Here is an 18,469-nt window from a genome sequence, read left to right as displayed (position 1 = left end):
TCTTTGGAGGTGGGTGGAAGCCGGAGTACCCGGAGGGAACCCACGCATTCACGTGGAGGACATGCAAACTGCACACAGAAAGATCCCGAGCCCGGGATTGAACTCTGACTACTCAGGACCTTCGTATTGTGAGGGAGACGCACAAACTCCTCTGCCACCGTGAAGCCCTCTTTCCAAACTCGTCGTTTGTTTTTTTGGACTGTAGCGATGTATTTTGTATTAGTTACGACAGCGGTTCTTTGTCACCGATTCTGTTCATAACTTTAATGGACAGAATTTCTAGGCGCAGTCAAGGCGTTGAGGGGTTTCGGTTTGGTGGCTGCAGGATTAGGTCTCTGCTTTTTGCAGATGATGTCGTCCTGATGGCTTCATCTGACTGCGATCTTCAGCTCTCACTGGATCGGTTCGCAGCAGAGTGTGAAGCGACCGGAATGAGAATCAGCACCTCCAAGTCAGAGTCCATGGTTCTCGCCCGGAAAAGGGTGGAATGCCATCTCGGGGTTGGGAAGGAGACCCTGCCCCAAGTGGAGGAGTTCAAGTACCTAGGAGTCTTGTTCACGAGTGAGGGAAGAGTGGATTGTGAGATCGACAGGCGGATCGGTGCGGCGTCTTCAGTAATGCGGACGTAGTGCCGATCCGTTGTGGTGAAGAAGAAGCTGAGCCGGAAGGCAAAGCTCTCAATTTACCGGTCGATCTACGTTCCCATCCTCACCTATGGTCATGAGCTTCGGGTCATGACTGAAAGGATAAGATCACGGGTACAAGCGGCCTAAATGAGTTTCCTCCGCCGTGGGGCGGGGCTCTCCCTTAGAGATAGGGTGAGAAGCTCTGCCATCCAGGAGGACCTCAAAGTAAAGCCGCTGCTCCTCCACATCGAGAGGAGCCAGATGAGGTGGTTCGGGCATCTGGTCAGGATGCCACCCGAACGCCTCCCTAGGGAGGTGTTTAGGGCACGTCCAACAGGTAGGAGGCCGCGGGGAAGACCCAGGACACGTTGGGAAGACTATGTCTCCCTGCTGGCCTGGGAACGCCTCGGGATCCCCCGGGAAGAGCTACACGAAGTGGCTGGGGAAAGGGAAGTCTGGGTTTCCCTGCTTAGGCTGTTGCCCCCGCGACCAGACCTCGGATAAGCGGAAGAAGATGGATGGATGGATGGATGATGCCAAAAAATATTGACGTAATCGTAGCAATATCAAATTAGATACGTGACTGTACTTGATATCATTACAGTGTATGTCAAGTGTAGATCCACCAATGGCGTGTGTTTACATTGTGACGCTGGTGAGCTACGGTGTATCGTGAAGCATGTTTAGCTATTCCTTGTCCTCCAAGGATGATACTTGTAAGAAACGTATCTTATTTGTCACCATGGAGGTGAGGATTAGTGATTTAGAAGTAGTTAAAACACTGCCGACTGCGGCTGGACCTTTGCCGTTGGCTAGCTAGCCATGTCTTATAGCACCTCTTCCCGAGGGCATTTCAGTGTTATAACTTCACCTTTATCGTTAATCCAAAATGCGTCTGTTCTCCCTTTTCTGTCCACACACTGAGTCTGCTTGTAAGTACGCCATGATTGTGTGCTGCTGAACATGCTCATCTGCTCGTAAACCAGCAATGACTCGACGGGACGATGAGTGGGGCGCGGTGGGTGGGGTGGCAAACCGGTACTTTTTAGAGGCGGTATAGTACCGAATATGATTCATTAGTATCACGGTACTATACTAATACCGGTATATCGTATAAACCTAACTAAAATCATCTGCTGTTGCCATTTCCAATAATAAAGAAAGTTAAAGTTAAAGTACCAATGATTGTCACACACACACTAGGTGTGGTAAAATTATTCTCTGCATTCGACCCATCACCCTTGATCACCCCCTGGGAAGTGAGGGGAGCAGTGGGCAGCAGCGGTGCCACGCCCAAGAATCATTTTTGGTGATTTAACCCCCAATTTTTATAGTCTTTGGTATGACTCGACCGGGGTCTGAACTCACGACCTACCGATCTCAGGGCGGACACTCTAACCACTAGGCCACTGAGTAGGTGGCCTAGTGGTTAGAGTGGCCTAAGAAGCCTATAGTTGTAACCTATATCAGTTAACAACATGACTGACGGGGCGTAGACGCAGTAGAAGGGAGCTTGGCTTGGAGCAAGGCTCCGGCACAAAACGGTGCATTCTGAAGAGACAGTTCAATTGGCTTGAAGATTGTCTGTAAAACAAAATCTATGCAACATTTTGGCCAAAGCGCAAACCATTACATGTTATTTAGACCACAGGGAGGTGTTTTACATGTAGAAAAAAAAAATCATGATATGACCCATTTAATGGGATGAGACAATCTCTCTGAGAATGTTCACAACCCCTGTTTCTTAGCCCCTGTTGTATTGAGCAGAATAATTCTGCCAGGAGTGGAACTCTGCATGGATGTTGCTCAACGTCTCACAACTGATGTGAGACTGAATTGACAGTGGTCGCCTCCATTTTGCCTCAACTGAACCAAAAACACAGTAGAGAACATTCTTAACAATCATTGTTATATAATCTTAAACTGGCTGGATATTGGGACACGCTTGAGTCGTCAACTTGTGTCAATCTTCTATGTTTGCTTGTATTAATAAACGTACAAACTTGAACGTGCTTGGAAAGGTAATATACAAAGCTTGTCTGTAGAGGATTGTGTCTCTTAAATGAGCAAAATAGAGAGCGCAATCCTGTCTTCATGTATATGCAATATACTGTACATGCTTGTTTTTGGAATACTCGGAGGAAAAGATGCAAATATAATCTTTTAGCAGTGGGTGCAAATTGGCAGTGCTGCACACAAAAGGTTGAGAAAGGAGACCATTGTGCTGCAAAAACAGAATATAGAGAAACAATCCTCTATCTTATGTGTGTGTGTCAACATATTTAGACTATCAGAAATAAATAAATGCTTTGTGGACTTGAAGAAGGCATTTAACCGTGTCCCTCGGAAAGTCCTGTGGGGAGTGCTCAGAGAGTATGGGGTATCGGATTGTCTGATTTTGGCGGTCCGCTCCCTGTACGATCAGTGTCAGAGCTTGGTCGGACACTTTTCCAGCGAGGGTTAGACTGTTCATAACTTTTATGGACAGAATTTCTAGGCGCAGTCAAGGCGTTGAGGGGATCCAGTTTGGTGGCTGCAGGATTAGGTCTCTGCTTTTTGCAGATGATGTGCTCTTGCTGGCTTCATCAAGCCAGGATCTTCAGCTCTCACTGAATCGGTTCACAGCCGAGTGTGAAGCGACTGGGATGAGAATCAGCACCTTCAAGTCAGAGTCCATGGTTCTCGCCCGGAATAGGGTGGAGGGCCATCTCCGGGTTGGGAAGAAAACCCTGCCTCTAATGGAGGAGTTAAAGTACCTCGGAGTCTTGTTCACGAGTGAGGGAAGAGTGGATCGTGAGATCGACAGGTGGATCAGTGCGTCGTCTTCAGTATTGCGGACGCTGTATCGATCCGTTGTGGTGAAGAAGGAGCTGAGTCGGAAGGCAAAGCTCTCAATTTACTTGTCGATCTTCGTTCCCATCCTCACCTATGGTCATGAGCTTTGAGTTATGACCGAAAGGATAAGATCACGGGTACAAGCGGCCGAAATGAGTTTCCTCCGCCGGGTGGCTGGGCTCTCCCTTAGAGATAGGGTGAGAAGCTCTGCCATCCCGGGGAAGCTCAAAGTAAAGTCGCTGCTCCTCCACATCAAGAGGAGCCACATGAAGTGGTTCGGGCATCTGGTCAGGATGCCATCCGAACACCTCCCGAGGGAGGCGTTTAGGGCACGTCCGACTAGTAGGAGGCCACGGGGAAGACCCAGGACACGTTAGGTAAGAGAAGTTAAGTCCCTACCTTTAGTCAAAAGTGATTTATGACCCCCCATAAAACAATGATTTATGACCCTCAAGGTCAAAGGTCAATGATTTATGAGGGGTCAAGTTCAAAGGTTAATGATTTATGAGGGGGTCAAGGTTAAAGGTCAAGGTTAAAGGTCAAAGTCAAATGTCAGGTTCAAATGTCAAGGTCAAGTGGGTGTGGCTTACCCGGAAGAGGGTGGAGTTAAGACCTGCGGTGGGAGTGGTTAAACCAGGAAGAGGGTGGAGTTTTAAACAGAAAGAGGGCAGAGTTAAGACCTGCGGTGGGAGTGGTTAAACCAGGGAGAGGGTGGAGTTAAGACCTGACAGGGAACAGAGGAGGGATCAGTTTTTTTTAAGAAAGCAATGTCATCTGAGCAGCATGTGACCATATATTTGATAGTTTAAATGTTTACGATCGTTTGAAACAACTTCCAGATTTCGATGTATTGATGGCTGGGAATGTTACGTGTGGAGATGTGGACACGCACGCACTTCACACACACACACACACATGCACACACACACACACACACACACACACACACACACACACACACACACACACGAGGGGTACAAAAGGGCAGTGTAAGGCTTAGTCATTATTTGGAGCTTTATACGTTAGCGTAAAGACTTTGTTCGATTCGGTCATGATTAGTGAAACGCCTGTGTCGATTTATAAAAATAATAAAACTTACATTGACGCTCCGCAAAAAAGTCGAGTGTTTCTAAATCGTATTCAGATGCCGCCGACCGAATCTTTGCGTGAGAAATGGGATTTGGAAGCGTACGGGATGGAGGGATCTTTTGGATTTGTATTCAGATACGAAATGGGTGATATCTGCTTATTTCAGCTAAAAGAAAGAAGAGACGGAAGCCCTTTCTCGATATTTTCATCGTTATCTACCGTGGATTGGGAAGTTTTAAGACTGGCAATGCCCGATTTCCTGTGGCGTGATCCTTCACCGGTGGATAAACGCGTAAAAGGAAGCTTGTTTACTTACCCGACGATGGATGAGTTGAATGAGAGAAGAATTCTGTTCAGCGCTACCTGGGAGACGAAATCTTCAGCCTCGGGTCGTTGGTTTTTACGTGCCAGTCTCCGTGCTCCAAAAATCACCGGTACCTATACGGCTCAGTGGACCGAGCCCGATGTCTTTTCCCTGGAGTCTTTCAACGATGAATGCGGGGTGTTTACACCGTTGGTGGTCGTACCCATCGTGGCATGGCGAGAGCGAATGGCGTCGATGAAGGAGAAAATAAACGACTTGTTCCGAAGCAGTCGACAATGGAAAAGCATGCTGACGACGAGAAGAAAGTTGTCCTTTGAGACCACACCCCCGACGGAGGACGAAAGGACCTCCCCCGCTTCAGTTTCAACCAATAACCTTCAAGGAAACACCCCCTCCACCGACTCGTCCAATACCCTTTGAAAATCATAGCGTTAGTTTGATTGGTCGAGACTTTTTTTTCGACCCTCCCTATAAAAACAACCCCCACCCTGCAATTTTTTTTTCGACCAGACCATATTGGCTCCCTTTTTTGAACGCACGGATCTCAAACAAGAAAATGGCAAACAAGACCATCAGACGCGTAAAGACCCGTCTTATACCACAGGACGATTTCAAACCATCCGTAAACACGACTGATGAAGCAAACATGGCCGAGATCTTTAACCCTCCTGAAACGACGGCTGGATCGGAGGTGGTGAGCGACGATGAGACGTGTCGCTTCGGCAGATGTTTCTGCAGATGGGGGGTGAAAACCGACAACGCTACGCAGTCTTTGCCAGATGACGATAGGAAGGAGGAGGAAAAGGAGAATGACCTGATCATCATAACACCTCCGCCGTCCCCGCCACCACCCCCGTCACCATCCCTGTCACTCTTGGACCCCCCGTTGCACATCGATGATGAAACCGATGGGGGGAAGTGGTTGCTTTTCACCAGCACGGTGAAAACGGCCGTGTTTCATCTCCTCAACGAGGCCATCCGCCAGTTCAGGCAGAGCGAATGTTACGGTTGTCGGGTGAACCATCCGAGCCAGAGAAACCACCCGTGCCTGGAACCCTATGAAGAGGACTTTCTCCTGTACAACTACGACGGACTCATCAAGACTCTGCGTACGTCTAAATTCATTCAAGCCATTCAACGCTTGCTGATGCTTCGTCGCATCGAGGCTGAGGATTCAAGGGTCGAATCCTACGCCGACTCTCTGCTGTCTCAGCTGAAATCAGAGAGAAATGTCTGGTGGGCCATAGATGACGTGTACAACGAGTTGGTACGGGGTGATGAAACGATTTTGAGACATCTGGATATGGTGACAGAGTGTTGGAATAATTACAAAAAAGATGGGTAATTATTGGAGAAAACTTGTAAACTCCATCGAGAACCACGCTGTTATTTACCCGTTGATTGACGCGATGGAAGCGTATGTTCTAAAACGAGACAAACCTCAAAAACTACAAATTATTCTTGATTATGCCCGCTCTAAGCCTACCTGGGAAGCTACCTGGAAATCCGTTGTCTCTCATGCTTTTGACTTTGACATTTTTGAATCAATTTTGAAGGAATGGTCTAAAGAAAAGTCTTTTCAACCTTCTCCTTATCACGTGTTCATTTTATATGCTCTGTTTGTTGATATGTCGATGTATCGTCTACGATGCGACATCCCCGTCAACGTTTTGTTTGAACTACAAAAACTGCACGAAGCGATTAAATTCACCTACGGTATACCTGTTTTACATCAAACCTTGATTATAGTTTATAGTTTATAGAAAAAAATTGTTTTAGATTCGCTGTGTGGTGTCCATGAATGAATAAAAACAAACTGTTTTAGATTCATTGTGTTGTTTCCATGAATGAATAAAAGAAATGTGTACCAAGCAACACGAGTTCATTTCTCTTTGTCTTTCCACAATGGAGAAAGCTATGGAAAAAGCATACCATACACCCGCACACCCGGGTAGTTTTGGAGGGGTAGATCGACTCCGTCGAGCTGTGCAGGATGAAACGGGGCAACGTGTCACAAAAGAAAAAGTTCAAGAATATTTAACGGGACAGGACGCCTATACACTCCATAAACCGGTTCGCATTCATTTTCCAAGAAACAGAGTCTTTGTCCCGCGACCTTTAACCCAGTTTCAAGCCGACCTCTGTGACATGCAAGCCTTGGCTGAATATAACGACGGTTATAATTATTTATTAACGGTCATAGATGTATTTTCCAAGAAGGCCTATGTGAGGGTTTTGAGGAGAAAGACGTCCGTGGAGGTGGTTGAATCGTTTCAATCGGTGTTGGGGGAAAGTCAGATTCCTCGCAAACTCCAAACCGACGCGGGAAAAGAATTTTTTAACAAGAGTTTTCAAGCTCTGATGAAGAAACACAATATTGTACATTTTTCTACGGCCAGCGATCTCAAAGCTTCGGTGGTTGAAAGATTTAATCGTACTCTGAAAGGGAGAATGTGGAGATATTTTACAGCCAACAACACCAGGCGCTACCTAGACGTCTTACAAGACTTGGTAAAAAGCTACAATCACGGATATCACAGCAGTATTAAAATGAAACCGGTGGATGTGACTTTGGAAAATACCCCTCAAGTGTTTGAGAATCTCTACGGCTCATTCACAGCATTCAAACGCAAATACAAATTTGCCACGGGAGATATGGTGAGAATATCCAAAGTGAGAGGAGTGTTTGATAAAAAATATGAACAGAGTTTTACAGACGAGGTGTTTACAATAACACGACGTCTCCATCGATCTCCCCCGGCATACAGACTGAAAGATTTTGACGGTGAAATAATAGAGGGTTCTTTTTACGAAGCCGAGTTGCAGAAAGTAAAAGAGAGCGAGGACAAGCGCTATCATGTGGAGGAAATTCTAAAACGACGTACGGTCGGTGGCAAAAAACAAGTTCTAGTGCACTGGAAAAACTGGCCCGAAAAATTCAACAGTTGGGTGGACGCTGACCTCCTTACAAATGTATAAAACAATCTGATGCCTTTGATGAGCCTCACAGTCTAAAGATCATCGAGCATTATGGATCATTCCTGCAACGAGGGTTTTTACCTCACCTTACCCTCCAACGCCAGCCTCAACGTATTTAAAGAAAACAAAAGTTCCCATTACCAGATAGATTTAAGTCAACATATAGATTTAGCAGGCTCATGGGAGGTGGCCTTAACAGAGATTTCATACCCTCGCTCATGGTATAATGTTTCTAACGGAGCATTTTATGAATGGCTAAAGAGACCTCCACCGGTGGGACCTGAAAGCAATCCTGGAATGGGGATAGTTTACCGTCAAGAATTGAGAGGGGGATGTTATGAGAACATTACACGATTCATAAATGAACTGAATGAATCTTTACAAAAAATTGACAACGATGTGAGGATAGCCTTTGACGATGTTAAAAAGCGAATCTCCTATCAATCAGGGGGTCAAACTCATTTTCGTTTTTCCCCTTCCCTGGCTTACATCATGGGAGTGAAACCTGGAAAGTGGATCAACTTTGACCGGGGGTCGGCCCCCTATCCCGCGGATATAAACGCCGGTTTCTACCATCTCTACTGTTACAGTGACGTGGTGCGACCTCAGATAGTAGGCGACGCTTATGCTCCTCTTTTGAGAATCGTGAGTGTAGAGGGAGCTTACGGTGAGATTGTCACCAAGTGTTTTAACCCCGCCTACTATTTACCCGTCTCGAAAAATCACATTGAAAACATCAGGGTGGAGATTAAATCTGATCAGAACAAACACGTCGACTTCACCTTTGGAAAGACCATCGCGAAGCTCCACTTTAGACCCGTTAGAAAGTAAAACCAACAACAATGAGAATGAGTCAACCCATGCACGACCCTCTACGTTTAGTGGGTTATTACGAAAGCCAGGTGGGGGGTTCCCTCCCCGGTTTCACAGGTTCACCTGTGATGTACGGGCGTGGGATAGGCTCCGTGTTTTCCAGGTTGTTTCGTTTTGTATCACCTCTGGTGAAAAGAGGTTTTGCCCTGGTCAAACCTCATCTTAAAACAGCGGCAAAAAATATCGCTTCCGACGTATTCAGTCATGCCGTTGGAAAAATGGGTAGTGGGGTACAAGACGGATCAGGAGGAATAATGGTCCTGGCTAGACAACCCCGAAAGAGACCCCCGGGACGACGTCTCTCAACGAGTGGTAAAAAACGCCGTCATCTGGGGAGAAGAAAATCAGTCGGTAAAAGGTTTTCAAAGAGAAGGACCGTCGTTCCCTCACACGATATATTTTAAAAAAAAAAGAAAAAAGATGGCTCTTTTACATCAAAATTCGGCCGAATGCACGATGGCCGAGCTGGATTTATTTTCAGCTCCTATGACTCAGATGTCTATCGATGATAAATCCTACACAGAAGTCCTACCGCTATCCGCCATCACTGACGGGGGTCCTATTGAATTTTTCATCCCGGGAGAAGGTGAAAAGTACTTGGATCTGAATGACACATTACTTTACCTGCGGGTTAAAATTACCCGCGCCGATGGATCAAATATCCCAAACGACGCCAATGTGGGTCTCATCAATTATCCTCTAAACACCATCTTCAGCCAATGCGACATTATGCTCGGGGAAAGACTGATTTCTCAATCCAGCGCCACACACCCATACAGGGCGATAATTGAAACGCTACTAAACTATTCTGAAGCCACACTCAGAAGTCAATTCTCAGCCGGGTTATTCCACAAAGACACCGGCGGCTCAATAGACTCTATAGAAACAGCGAACGGACCAAACAAAGGACTCAACATCAGAGCCGGTTACACGGCTGAATCTAAAGAGGTTCAGCTACTAGGACCCCTCCACGCAGACATTCTTTTCAGCGAGAGACTCCTTCTCAACTCGGTGGATCTGAGGATCAAACTCACGCGTGCCAGCGACGCCTTTTGTCTCACAGGGGCTGCGGACGGTACTTTCCGTCTGAAAGTGCTGGGTGCCTCTCTCTTCACAAAAAAGGTCACCGTTTCGCCGGCCGTACGATTGGGGCACGCCTCGGCCTTACTCAAAGGAAACGCACTCTACCCTTTGTCACGGGTCAGCGTGAAAACCTACTCTATCCCTGAAAATTCCAGAGTATGCACACAAGAAAATTTGTTTTTGGGCACGATGCCTAAATACATTGTTTTGGGTATGGTAAATCATGAAGCTTTCACAGGAAGAAGAGATCTCTCACCCTTTAATTTCCAGCATTTTAACGCTGAATACATCACCCTCTGTCACGCGGGAAAACAAATTCCCTCCAAAGCTTTCCAACCGCAATTTAACCAGGGGGCTTCGGTCAGAGAGTTTTACAACATGTTTACCGCTACAGGGAGGCATATGAAAGATTTACCTCTGTGCATCAACAGACAAGATTTTGAACGGGGTTATTCGCTGTTTGTGTTCAATCTCAATCCGGGAGAGGACAGCGACGCATTGTCTCGGGTTTCTAATGGCACTTTGAGGTTGGAAATGAGATTCAGAGTACCCTTACCCAACACGGTCACTCTTGTGGTTTACGCATGTTACGATTCTATTTTGGAAATTGATTCCAAACGACAAGTGCTGGTGGATTATTATTGACGACGGAGATGAATAACCATCAACTGGAGAAGCTTCTGCGACGAGTGTTGGGGAATGTTTTCTGTGGTGTATGGGCCTCCGACCAACTCCCCTCACTGACTCGCTCCTTTACCCCACCCTCCTACTTTATCGTCAACACCCACGAAGGACATCGACCGGGGGAGCACTGGTTATCGATGACTCTGGAGGAAGATGGGACCGCCACTTTTTTTGATTCTTATGGATTTTCTCCCGATTTTGATTACTACCCTCGGAGCATCTTGAACTTTTTGGAAAATCGTTCTGACCGTATATTGTACCACAACCTACAGCTTCAACACCCTTTGTCCACAGTGTGCGGTCAACACTGCGTTTATTATCTGCACCATCGATTTTGCGGACTGTCTTTTGAACAAGTTTTGTCTTTATACACAGATGATGTAGTAAAAAATGATCTTGAAGCATATACCCTGGTTAAAAAAATTCAATGTTGTACTAGCACGAATAAGAATAATAGTAGTCGTTGTGGCGTACAAGACGTCTGTTGTTTAGAAACTTTTTTGAACCGTTGAAATGAAAATGCTGTACACACTGCGTTTGATGAATAAAAAAACATTTTATTGAAACAAGAGTTTTGTCATCATTCATTCAAGGTTTAACCAATGTGGGGACAATGTCACTTTTCTACCTCTTCTTTTCCTCTCGGGGGATAGAAATGTTTCTTTTTCCACCCATTCTGATTCAAACTCTCCATCCGCTTTCAGACGTCTGTATTGATCTCGTGCTCTGGGGTTATGAATGGTCGATGTGGGGACATTTAGCTCCGTCAACGCTGTTAAAAATTTTCTCCAACCCTCAGGCGTGCGGGTCTGTGGATTTTTGGACCGTTGCATCAGGTGTTTCAGTAAATCGATCATATGAGATCCCTGCACCGGTGTACCGTTTTGAACAAACTCTCCTTTAGAGGTCCACCCCTTATCATTCTCGGATAATTTTTTCATAATGTACTCGGCGTTGTTACGGTCGCGTCGGGGGAGGATTTTCAGAACTTCGATCATCGTGACATCCTTTGACCCCCCGCCAGTATTCCGAGGTTTATCCTCCGGTTTATCCATCGGTTTATCCTCTGGTTTATCCTCCGGTTTATCCTCAGAGTCATTCCATGGTTCACCCCGCAAATCCTTGTGTAAAGTCAGAGTCATCCTTTTCTCCTCCCGTTGCCCCTGCTTCAACAGGCCGAGATATCTCTGCAGCAGGGTATCGTATATTTTTATTCTTTCATGAGGATTCATTCCGGGTTCGTTTAAGACGGCTCTCATTTTAACATCTAGATCATCCTCCGCCGAGTCTCTGATGGTCGGCTCCGGGCGAGTCAGACGATTTAATTGTTGGGGGGATAGGAGAAACAATTTTTGAGCCTTTTTCATCTTCAACCTTTTCCGCTCAATCCACCGATAAGATTCCCTATAAACGGTACGACGGTGGCCAGTAAGGGTAGAAGAAAACCGCCCGACTGTTTCATCAGAGTCTGGCGTTTGCGTTTCAGTCCAGTCCTTTTATCAGCCAGCAGTCGGATGATTTTCTTTTGTTTTTTAAGCTGAGCAAATTGAGACGGTGATAAGGGCACATTACCCTTCAGAATGTTTAAAGCAATTTCACACAGCGTCTGGATAAAGTCTGGTGAGCCGTGACTCAGAATATCTCGACGTTTTTGTGGTGTGGCATGGTACAGAGCTTTTAACATGGGACCGTTCCTCTTTACACGCTTTGACATTATGTTTTTGGCACGTAGACAACGGGCCACTGGTGCGGAAGCACGCCCGACCTCACTCTGTATTGTTCTGGACAGAAAGGTGTCAGGTCGACCAATAAATAGCCATGAGCATCCAAAGTAGCATCCGCAAAACTTTCCAAGAAAAAACTTTTTTGTGCGGGGAACATTTGCTGTGCCAACACGTTAATCTGCAATCTGTCCCGCGGATTCTTAAACAGTATCATATAATTACAGTTTAAGCTAATGGTGCGTGAAAATTTTCCCTGATGAAAAACATTCTGGGTCAGCATCATAACGCTCATATTTCTATGATGTCTATACTGCGTGAAAATTTTAACCACTTCGGGGTGATTTGAGGCTTGAAAAATAACATCGTCCAAAATCACCAAATGGGTCTGATCGTCCGGAAACAAGTTTTCATCTTCAAAGGAATCAGGCAGTCCTTCAACAAATTTTATTTTTTTATTCATCTTTTTTAATTCAGCATACATGGGTTGGAAAGATGTATAAATCCACACAATGTTGTCGGGTATAGAATTCATGACGTGTTCACAATTTTCCAATACACATTTTACAAAAAAAGTCTTTCCGCAACCACTAGGTCCTACAACCAGGCATGAAAAAGGTGTATGAAATCTGGGATCAAAGTCTACTCGTTCCATTTTTTCCATTTCCTCTCTAATACCCGAAAGGTAAAGTTTTCCCGTCGGGAAAGAGACGTCTTTTGTCATACACCACTCGAAACTTTTTTTCGAAAGACGAGTTATTTAAAAGGAACCCCCTTTTATCACGAACAATTTGGTGATGAGGGGTGTAGATCGCACCTGTTTTGTCTTCCTCCAGATAGCCCTCCACCAAATCTTTAACGCTGTCAAAGTTGACCCTCTCACAACACTCGCGGGTTTGAGTGATTCCTTTGGCACGCAGCACAGTTTTTTTACCCTGCAGGGTATGGTAGGCATAACTCTTTGGACCGGCGGAGACGAATTCGTGAATGCTGTCTCCTCCCAACTCATCCGTCAAATCGCCTAGATAGGACCCCGTCTCCAGAGAAACTTCCCCCTCGTTTACCGTGTAGATTAAACTATCGGTGTCTGTGTAAAGAACTCTCTCTTGCAACCCCTCTAGGTAACCGTACATTTTCAAACGTGCGTAAGCGGTGGTAAAAGCAGCGACAAATACATTATTTGTGTTACCGGGAAGCACCACGCTGTTTTTACTGTATTGCCATTGCACCATAGCAATTTGCTCGTTGAGAAAGGAAAAATATTCAACCTGATATTTTCCTGAAAATACAAAGTCGAAAAATACTTCACTTTTTCTCACCAAGGTGGTCTGAGTTCTATTGCACCTCTCCGCAAACTTTCCCCAAAGGCTGTTTAAACAGAGTTTTGACATTTGTCTCTTGGCAGGGTTGGGTTCGATTTTTTCAGCATCCAGCTGTATTCCCTGATTTTCACGATATTCACGAATGTACTTTTCCCTGCTTTCTGCATCGACGGCTTCTTTGGGATACCCTGAAGCTTCTTGCTTACCCTTTAGGAAAGTTTGAACATAACCCGTAAAAACGGTTTCGCTCCGTTCTTCAAAGTGCCACACCTCCGTAATCTTACCGACTCTGTATCCCAACTGTAAAGCTTTGTTGAATTCGAGCGTGACCCAGACTCCCGTCAATGCCCTTCCTTCCTCATCATGTTCGCAGGGTTCCTGCTGGTTATTGTTTTCTGCGCATGTGCGGCAAAGTGTAAACACTAGTTTACCCTTGACCGTTCTGTAGGGTAGCACAGGGAAATAGAGACCTCGAGGAGGGTGAACAACGGCTCTGACCAGACCGAAATAGTTTCCAACATCGTCAAAATCCGTGTGGATGATGACAGGATGACCCAGGGGGTAAGGAAATGCGCTGTTGACGTACGGGTAGAGAGAGGTGACATCCTCATACAATACACGCTGGTTCTCACCCGCCGTGTGCCTCAAGCAAAAGGCGCTTGTCCTACCTCCATAAAGAGCGTCTCGAGGCATGAGAGGTGCGGGGTAATTGCGTGTTTTGAGAAAGTCTATTACCCTAGGGTTTGATTTTTTCATTTCATTCCACTCGTGCTCTCTGATGACGATGATGTTGACCTTGTGGTCACGCTTTAACGCTTTCATTTTTTTCTCGGTAGCCTTGTGCAACTCCTCGAACGGTGTGTTTGTCAAAGGGCATACAGCACCGGGTTCGAAACACGTCGGGCATCCGTGATAAAAACACCCCTGAAATTCCCAGACGAATGGTTTGCCACCGATTATAGCAAACCCATCCACAAAGTATGCCCCCATCTGTTTTTCGCCTTTGTTTAAAGCATGCTGAATGAAAATACCACGACGATGCGACTCCCATTCTAACCATTGGATGCTGGTGTGTGAGTATTTTTTACACAACCCTCGGTAGTTATCCGGGGAAGGTATGGCTAGAGAACGCGGCTCGAGGAAATTAGTCACAAACACCTTCATGCAGGCCGAGGCTATGGTGATACGGGAGAAGGGGTCAACACCCGTCTCGCTCGTAAACTCGGCTCTAAATTTGATGCAACCCTCACGAAGAACATTGACGTCGTTTTTACAGTAGTGTACCGCTTGTTTTTGAAAATCAAAGACCTCGCTTTTCTCATTTTGATACCACGTCTCAAACTTGGTGCGTTCAACAGGTGTCATGCGTTCTACACCGTAATTGCTGATTGCGGGGTATTTTCCGACATAATTTAAATGTTCCTCCGAACTAAATTTGTGAGGAAAATACCCCTTGGACCAGCAATCACCGAGTCCTAACGCTTTTGGCATAGCGCTAAGCGGCATGGTAAGGAAGGAAAGCGAGTCAATGTATTTTTGCAAAAAATCAGGGTCTTTAAAACAGAGAACTTTACTCCCCTGCATGATAATTAAGGGTGCTATACCCAGCCGTACCATGCCTCTCAGAATCAAGTAACCGTCAAATCCTCTCGAATTGTGGGCTATAAATGTAGATTTAAGATAACGAGGTTTCCTGAAATGATTGAGGAAAACTGTAACACAATCCAGTCCAAAAGCACACCACTCTTCTCCTTGCAGCGTCTTGGTACAGACTAGAAAGGGAATGTGAGTGTGATTGTCATCGACAAACGTCTCAAAATCATAGAATATGATATTATCATTGTGGTTTACTTCACGTGGTTGGGGTTGTATATAGCAAAGATGTCGTGTTTCAGGTGTCTCTGAGTCACTGCGAGGTAGCTCTTCTTTACATATTTGACATTTTAACTTAGGGCACGTGTGTTTAGCGATACCTGTAGCCACAGGTACATCGTAAAATAGGTTGCATTTAAGGCATTTCTTTCGCCGATCGCAGTTGCTGACGAGTTTTTCCATAACCCGGTGTTTTACCCTGTGTCTGAGGAGACATGCAGGAGAACGACACCACATGTTGCAATCCCTGCAAAGCACAGTTTTCCCCTCTATTTTTACACACCCGTTTTGTGTACAGACCAAGCAATAGCCGTCGCATTTGTGTCTGTCGGGTTTGTCGTACCCTTGGTAACAGTAGTGACAAACGTGCGGTTTTGACAAAAAACCTTTAATGTTAATGATACCGCTGTAATGATTCTGAGATAAATACAGATACAACGGATTTTCTGATTTGGGGTAATCCGTCTCGAACCGTGAGAGGGGTCGTTGGCCCTCTTCTCTGTACAGTATGACAATTTTACGACGTACCACTTTTTCAAATTCACGAATATGACTGAAAGTGACGGAAGTCTGTTCGTCTAAGCCCGCTTTTCTCTGTATTTTTTCAGCCTCCGCCACAGCCTGGCTATCTGTAAATTCAGGATGTAACAGACTTGCTAGGCTAATGGCAAAACATAGTTGATTATTCGAGTTTAATGGATTGTAAAGATAACGAGCTTTTTTTCTGCGGATTTCATGTTCCAAAAGGGTTTCGATTTTTCTTCTTACACCACCTCGAGGGTTATGTATCACCTGGACCATCACCTGTATTTCTTCATCGTTCAATATTTCAACGTTTGATTGTACCAACAGATCTAACACATCTTGAAAAGCATTCATCACAGCCCCGGCATCGTTTCGAAATGTAAATGAAGTGTGTTGATTTGCACTTTCACCGGATAACTCCAATTGAATGATATCGCCGGGTCTAGCTTCCTTAGTTACCATCTGTGTCAGCTTTTTAAGGCTCCCCAAGACTCCGCGGTAAAATGTGGCGTAATCTGTTACATCGTTGTTTTGAGGAAAAGTTAAAACGCTGGATAGTTGTATATTGTTGAATGTTTCCCTCCTCAAGACATTTACCCCATCACCCCTCTGGGTCTCATTTGAAATTGATTGGTCAGCCGTTGACGGTTGGTTCTGCATGACCCCCACCACCTCCGAAAAATCCAAACATTCCCCCGAGGGTGTCGCCCCTCCCAACACATCGTGATGCTGTGTAGAGGCTTGTGTGTTTGTGTTTGAATTTAACACATTAATATCATCTTGCAAAGACGGATCATTGTTTGGTTCCCATTCTATCTGGTTGTTTGGATCTAAATGATGATTACAAACGTCTTCATCTTCTTCAATAACTACATCTAATTCAGATGGAACTACACCCATTATATTTCTCTAAAGAAAAAAAAGAAAAAATAATTCGAATGGAACAGATATAACAAACCAGTATGTATCAAATCATGTCTGCCATCTTCATGAGAGTGCGAGCCAGTATACGATAGTACTGTTTCAGCCTTCTTCTGTTTCTATCATGTTTGTCGAGCTGGCGGGCGCATCTACGCTTCCTCCTGCGTTTGTTGCCTGTGGAAAAAAAAAAAAAAAAAAAAAAAAAAAAAAATTAATATATACCGGCTTTAACCACATGTGGCGCTGTCATCTCCACTCATGCAAGCATAGCCGGAAACAACCGCCCACCTCCGGAATCAGTCCCCGCCCATTCCCCTTAGGCGCGAAATTCATTTGAGCGAAAGACATTGGAATGAGAGGAGCTCTTTAAAGCTCCTGAGAATCTTAAAAAGCTTACAGAAAACGAGAAAAACTTACAGCGGGTGCCTGTTGGACATTCACCGTCGTTTTCGATGATTTCCCCACGGAGCAAGGATTCGATGTCTGGAGTCTTTGGCGCAATCAAGCCTTCTCTGCCTGGAATGGCCGTTGACGGACCCTCCAGCGTTAAGGGAGACCAGTGAGCAAGAGATGTAAACGGAAAATCTGTAAGTAAATATATGTATATATGTATCGTATACCGCATGTTTTTTTTCTTGTAAAAATGAGAATTATTTGACTCACCAGACTGCGATTGGGTTAAAGGGATCGCGTTGGTCTCTTCCGGCGAATCCTCTATAAAACAAAATAATGAATACACACAATATTAAATAATTCGAAGGTTTAAACACACCTCGATAATCATCTTCCAACTTTGTAAGATCGATCAAACAAAGTTCTTCGTCTTTCACTTCGTCGTCATCGGCTGTTAAAAAAAAAAAAAGGTATTACATCGTCGTACACGTGCAATGCTTTTAACGTTTAAATGCTTAAACGGAGTTAAACCATTGTCTAATAATGTGGTAAAAACGGAGGTAATGAAATGAATACAGTAAAAAAAAAAAAAAATCGGTACTTACACAAAAGGATTGGAGACTCTGTTAGGAGATCCCTTGGTGGTGGGTGAATTTCAACTCGATGTTCGACTGTTTTTAGTTCGAATAAATACTTATTATAGTAACATTAAACAGACGTGTTACAAGGAATGAAAAAAAAAAAAAAAGAAATTACCTTTCATTTTGCAAATCGCGGTTACACTGTGTTCTGCTCTAGTTCTCCATCTGTTTAAATATGTTTTCGTGAGGTATGGAAGTTGTTTCAGACGGTCGTAAACATTTAAACGGTCAAATGGGTGGCCAGTTTCTATTCATACGAAATTCTCAAGCTCCCATAAAAACTGAACCCTCCTTTGTACCCCAAACTGACCTGTTGATTCAAACGGTCATAAACATTTAAACTGTCAGATGGGAGGTCAGTAAAAACTGAACCCTCCTTTTGTCCCCCAAACTGACCTGTTGTTTCAAACGACCGTAAAGACCAGTTGCTACGTGACACTGTGTTCTGCGATAGTTTTTTCCATCTGTTTAAATATGTTTTCGTGAGGTACGGAAGTTGTTTCAGTGCGTACGAATGTGTGTGTGTGTGTGTGTGTGTGTGTGTGTGTGTGTGTGCGTGTGTGCGTGTGTGCGTGTGTGC

At 45.0% G+C, this 18,469-nt stretch overlaps 2 protein-coding genes across 5 annotated transcripts in view; one reads left to right on the top strand and one right to left on the bottom strand.

Annotated features, from left to right (window-relative positions):
* The window catches only part of ppp2r2ba (protein phosphatase 2, regulatory subunit B, beta a), a 213,018-nt gene that overhangs the window by 122,760 nt on the left and 71,789 nt on the right, over window positions 1-18,469 (top strand). The window lies entirely within an intron of this gene.
* Window positions 12,652-18,437, bottom strand: LOC133553551 (uncharacterized). 3 transcript variants are annotated; one of them, XM_061901883.1, is made up of 6 exons: window positions 18,005-18,437; window positions 17,854-17,919; window positions 17,628-17,699; window positions 17,519-17,569; window positions 17,273-17,440; window positions 12,652-17,029 (listed from the first exon to the last, which is right to left on the bottom strand). In XM_061901883.1, exon 6 carries the CDS (start codon window positions 16,832-16,834, stop codon window positions 12,887-12,889), a length of 3,948 nt encoding a protein of 1,315 aa, XP_061757867.1. In that variant the 5' UTR covers window positions 16,835-17,029; window positions 17,273-17,440; window positions 17,519-17,569; window positions 17,628-17,699; window positions 17,854-17,919; window positions 18,005-18,437; the 3' UTR covers window positions 12,652-12,886. The 3 variants fall into 2 exon arrangements, with proteins under 3 accessions (XP_061757867.1, XP_061757869.1, XP_061757868.1); XM_061901884.1 differs by having other exon boundaries at window positions 17,273-17,393; window positions 17,854-18,437.

This window comes from Nerophis ophidion, linkage group LG05 (assembly GCF_033978795.1).
Source record: "Nerophis ophidion isolate RoL-2023_Sa linkage group LG05, RoL_Noph_v1.0, whole genome shotgun sequence".
NCBI classification, from domain to species: Eukaryota; Metazoa; Chordata; class Actinopteri; order Syngnathiformes; family Syngnathidae; genus Nerophis; species Nerophis ophidion.
Note: the sequence above shows the minus strand (reverse complement) of the source record. Positions and strands in the feature narration are given on the sequence as shown.

What these genes read in the sequence shown, in the direction of transcription:
- LOC133553551 (XM_061901884.1), bottom strand. Translation starts at nt 16,834, where the DNA reads ATGGGTGTAGTTCCATCTGAATTAGATGTAGTTATTGAAGAAGATGAA.